Source organism: Oncorhynchus mykiss, unplaced genomic scaffold, assembly GCF_013265735.2.
Source record: "Oncorhynchus mykiss isolate Arlee unplaced genomic scaffold, USDA_OmykA_1.1 un_scaffold_546, whole genome shotgun sequence".
Lineage (NCBI taxonomy): Eukaryota > Metazoa > Chordata > Actinopteri > Salmoniformes > Salmonidae > Oncorhynchus > Oncorhynchus mykiss.
In genome coordinates, this window is record NW_023493993.1 from 25,106 (window position 1) to 30,000 (window position 4,895).

The window sequence follows — 4,895 nt, forward strand, 5'->3', positions numbered from 1 at the left end:
ACAATGTCTACACTGTAATTCTGATCAATTTGATGTTATTTTAAAATGGACCAATATTTAGCTTTTCTTCCAAAAACAAGGACATTTCTAGGTGACTACAAACTTTTGAATGGTAGTGTACGTCATCACGCACAGTTTTCTACCTGCAAAAAAGTCATTTTTATGGAAACATCTCTGGTTGGAAAATGTGGCCAAGTGGATGGAAACTGGCTGTTTTCAGCACATTTCTTCCTCGATAATCAGCGAAGTCAGTGCTAGTGTCATTATTTATCTTTTTGAGCGGACTCAATTAGCCTATATGCTTTTTTTTTTGGTGTGCAGAGAAGAGAGTCTCCAAACCTCAGTCTTCATCAGCATTAGCAGGGAACTGTCAAGGGTATGCATTCGAGGGGTTGTGGAGGCTCAGTCCCTAATGTGGTGTGTGACAGGATGATGGGGTGGCGGCTTGAGGAGGGTCAGAGGTTAAAGTCAGGGTCCTCTTGTCTGTCCCTCTTCTCCCCCCGTAGAGGGCCCTTTTGGGGGGGGTTATTATTTATAAACAGTGGGCAGCTTCCACACTCTGAATAGTCAACATCCTACAGTTAAAATTCAGTGGCGTTATCTCCGGAGCTTGTGCTGCTTATACAAATTATTCATCAAGGTGTTCAGTTTCTATTCCAGTTTTATTCTAGCCTAATGGACCGCATATTCTGAACACGGTCAACAGATGCGTGTGATGTTTTTCTAAGAATATTTAGAGGCTCCTCCTCTTTTTCATGATGTGACAGTATCATCCCGTCCGCGAGCTCCTCACTCTAGCTCAATTCTGTCATCGGTAACCTGACGCACGGACCCTTTATCCCACTCACTGCATCTCCGACATTTCTCAGCTTAAAAAAAAAAAACTACCGACGAGCTCTCAACTCTTTGATTTCTGTTTCTCTCGCGACACTTTTTTTAGACTACACTTGACTTTCGAGACTTTCAGCTTGTTTTTTTTTTTTTAAATACAGATTTGGATCATGGCCTCTCCGGCTGCTCTCATGCCCTCGGTTCCTCTCGTCCAACCGCCTCCGATACAGACTTCACCGGCGACCAACTCTCCGCCACCAGCAACCACGTCCTCATCCCCTTCACCGTCTATCGCGCCCACCGGACTGAACCCTTTCAGCGCGGACCTCTTACCAGTACCTGTCGGTAGCCCTGGCGCACCGGTCGACGTCCTGCCCTGTAAACCGGTGTATTCTACCCCGTCGCCGGTTGAGAACACTCCGCAAAACAACGAGGTTAAAATGGTCGAGGTCAGAGGCGCCAAGCTCGCCTCTTTCACGGTAAAAGACAACGAGCTAATCTGCCTCCCGCAGGCGTTCGACCTGTTTCTGAAACACTTGGTCGGCGGACTGCACACGGTCTATACCAAGCTGAAGCGGCTCCAGATCACACCGGTGGTCTGTAACGTGGAACAGGTCCGCATCCTCCGGGGCCTCGGAGCTATTCAACCGGGAGTGAACCGGTGTAAACTCATCTCCAGGAGAGACTTCGAGACGCTGTACAACGACTGTACTAACGCCAGGTGAGTTGGTTTCCATGGTGCCCTCATCTATCTCTGATGTCTTTATAAAGAGTTGAAGCGACCGAACAACGCAACGTTGTTGAAATAATGGCACCTTTTCCAATCTTTTAAAAGTGTTTCAGTGGCTCAAACTGAGTCTCTGCAATTATGTGTAGGTGTGCGTAATGGGGGATTTTGCGGAGCGCACACAAACACGATCTCTCTCTCTCTCTCTCTCTCTCCCCCATCTCTTTGCATTTAACACTGTTAGTTACTCTGAGAAATTGATTCTTCACAGAAATTAATTAATTTTCATTTGGCCCAAAGCGGCCGTTTAAATCAGGGCGCTGCTGACTGGCTGTTTCTCTCTCGTCGTGTTCTGCGTGTAGTGTAACTGCCTTCTCGTATCAATCAGTTGTAGCCCCGAGGATGAGCTCATCACTGGAGACATACACTTTGAGATGTCTATTTCTCTATATTTATGATTTAATTATGTAAATAGGCTGTTCTCTGTAACTCTGTGTGACCTGCTGTTTGGCTCATTAGCACTGAGATGACAGAGTTCGCGTCTCAAACGGCACCCTATTTCTTATGTAGTGCACTACTTTTGACCAAAGCTCTGTGGGCCATCGTCAAAAGTAGTGCACTACATAGGGGGACAGGGTGCCATTTGGGACAAACACTGAACACATTCTTGACCCAGGAAATTAAAAAGTTAATATCAGAAAGAGTGTGATTTATTTGATTATGCCTTAATCAGTTGTTCAGTGCATTTTGAAAGTGAAAATGCTGTTGGGGAAAGAGTTGGTTTAGCCTCTGTCCTCTCCAGCTTTTTACAGGTTAAAGACTGATTTCTTGTTAAAAGGCTACTGTTGATATTTATTAATTTACTCATATGAACCATCCAGTCTTACATGTCTTGGAGCGGGTTTGTTCCACAACAGCCTCTCCAGCAACTACGTGTGACTCACCAGTGACACCACTCTGAGTCAAAGCCTTTAGTTTTGGCTTCACTCAGACCTCAGTCGTAATCCACAGTTACACACCAATGAGACGCGGTTGAGATCACAGGCGTTTATGTTCATGCCAGTAACTTAGAATAGTACTAGTTCCCGACAGAGAACCTTTGTTTAACGAGGCAATCTGATCTTCTTGTCTCTCACACAAAGACAAGGTTCCATTTAGTTACAGCAAGCACATCATAACAAGTCCAGGGCAAATCCTGTTTCCCACTCATACAATGATATGTCTCCAGTTTAAAGATAGTTTATCTTTGAGATATAGATGTTAGGTATTCATCTCTTCCTGTATGTATGGATCTTGTTCATCTCTTCCTGTATGTATGGATCTTGGTCATCTCTTCCTGTATGTATGGATCTTGGTCATCTGTAGTGATAATAATCTAGAACAGATGTTACAGTAAACCCTATAGTTTAACATCACTGTCAGGAGAGAGAATAGAGGGAGAGAGAGAATAGAGGGAGAGAGAGAATAGAGGGAGAGAGATAATAGAGGGAGAGAGATAATAGAGGGAGAGAGATAATAGAGAGAGGGAGAATAGAGGGAGAGAGATAATATAGGGAGAGAGATAATAGAGAGAGGGAGAATAGAGGGAGAGAGATAATAGAGAGAGAGGGAGAATAGAGGGAGATAGAGAATAGAGGTGAAGAGAGAATAGAAGGAGAGAGAGAATAGAGGGAGAGAGAGAGAATAGAGGGAGAGAGATAATAGAGGGAGAGGGAGAGAATAGAAGGAGAGAGATAATAGAGGGAGAGGGAGAATATAGGGATAGGGAGAATATAGGGAAAGAGAGAATAGAGGGAAAGAGAGAATAGAGGGAGAGAGATAATAGAGAGAGAGGGAGAATAGAGGGAGAGAGAGAATAGAGAGAGATAGCGAATAGAGAGAGAGGGAGAATAGAGGGAGAGAGAGAATAGAGAGAGATAGTGAATAGAGGGAGACACACCTTTGACTGGTTCTTTTCATGTCTTTAGAGAGGGTCCTCTCATCTGACAGTGTGATTAAACTCTCCTGCACACACACACACATACTCTCTCATGTCTGTGTTGTGAAGGGTAAGGACAGAGATCATATGTGCGTGTTAGGGCCAGTGATGATAGCCAGGGACATTATTACTGTGCTGCTAGAAAAAGCCATCTGCCATCTCTCAGGGGGGTGTGGTCTCTCTGATCCTCTCTGATGGCTTAATACACAATAACAGCAGTGTAATGTGATATCTGTACACAATGTGATATCTGTACACACACACACACACACACACACACACACACACACACACACACACACACACACACACACACACACACACACACACACACACACACTGTCTTCATGTACTCTCCACTCTTGACCCCTGGAATGTCGGCGAAGGAATGTGATCCGGTATCAGTTAAAAGGATTCCTGGGATCAAACAGGAGTCTGTGCCTCTCCCTATCCCAGCCTGGATTAAATACAAGACATGGGAACACAGGAGTGTGTGGAGGAGGGAGAGGGAGAGAGAGAAGGGGAGAGAGAGAGAGAAAGGGAAGAAGAGAGGGAGGGAGAGAGAGAAGAAGAGGGAGAGGGAGAGAGAGAGAAGAAGAGAGGGAGAGAGAGAGAGAAGAAGAGAGAGAGAGAGAGAGAAAGGGAAGAAGAGAGGGAGGGAGAGAGAGAAGAAGAGAGGGAGAGGGAGAGAGGGAGAAGAAGAGAGAGAGAGAGAGAGGGAGAGAGAGAGGGAGAGAGAGAGAGAGAAAGGGAGAGAGAGAGAGAGAAAGGGAAGAAGAGAGAGAGAGGGGGGAGAAGAGAGGGAGGGAGAGAGAGAGAGGGAGAAAGAGATAGAGAGAGTGAGAGAGAGGGAAAGGGGGAGGAGCAGTACTCCATCCTCACCTTGTCTTGTATTGTCATTACATCATTATTCAGGCAGGCTGCTCCATGTCTCTGCTGCCTGCACTGTCATTCATTACACGGCTTTGGCCCTCAGACAGACAGACATATCATCCACAGCTGGGAATACCGTGTGTGTGTGTGTGTGTGTGTGTGTGTGTGTGTGTGTGTGTGAGAGGGATGGGGGGATAAAATAGATATGACAAGAGATCAGCATCACATGGACTTTTCCTCTTTTGCCAGTAAGTCAGCCAGTCATCCAGTCTGCCAGTCAGCCAGTCAGCCAGTCAGCCAGTCAGTCATCCAGTCATCCAGTCTGCCAGTAAGTCAGCCAGTCACCCAGTTAGCCAGTCAGCCAGTCAGCCAGTCAGTCATCCAGTTAGCCAGTCTGCCAGTAAGTCAGCCAGTCATCCAGTCTGCCAGTAAGTCAGCCAGTCACCCAGTTAGCCAGTCAGCCAGTCAGCCAGTCAGTCATCCAGT

General features: G+C 46.1%; 1 protein-coding gene across 1 annotated transcript in view; it reads left to right on the forward strand.

Annotated features, from left to right (window-relative positions):
• The first annotated feature begins 303 nt into the window (after window positions 1–303).
• LOC118959205 (dachshund homolog 1-like) overlaps window positions 304–4,895 on the forward strand; it is a 30,814-nt gene continuing 26,222 nt past the window's right edge. The window contains exon 1 of the mRNA XM_036974416.1: window positions 304–1,552. Coding sequence (XP_036830311.1) covers window positions 1,002–1,552 — 551 coding nt within the window. The 5' untranslated portion in view covers window positions 304–1,001. The remainder of the gene's footprint in view (window positions 1,553–4,895) is intronic.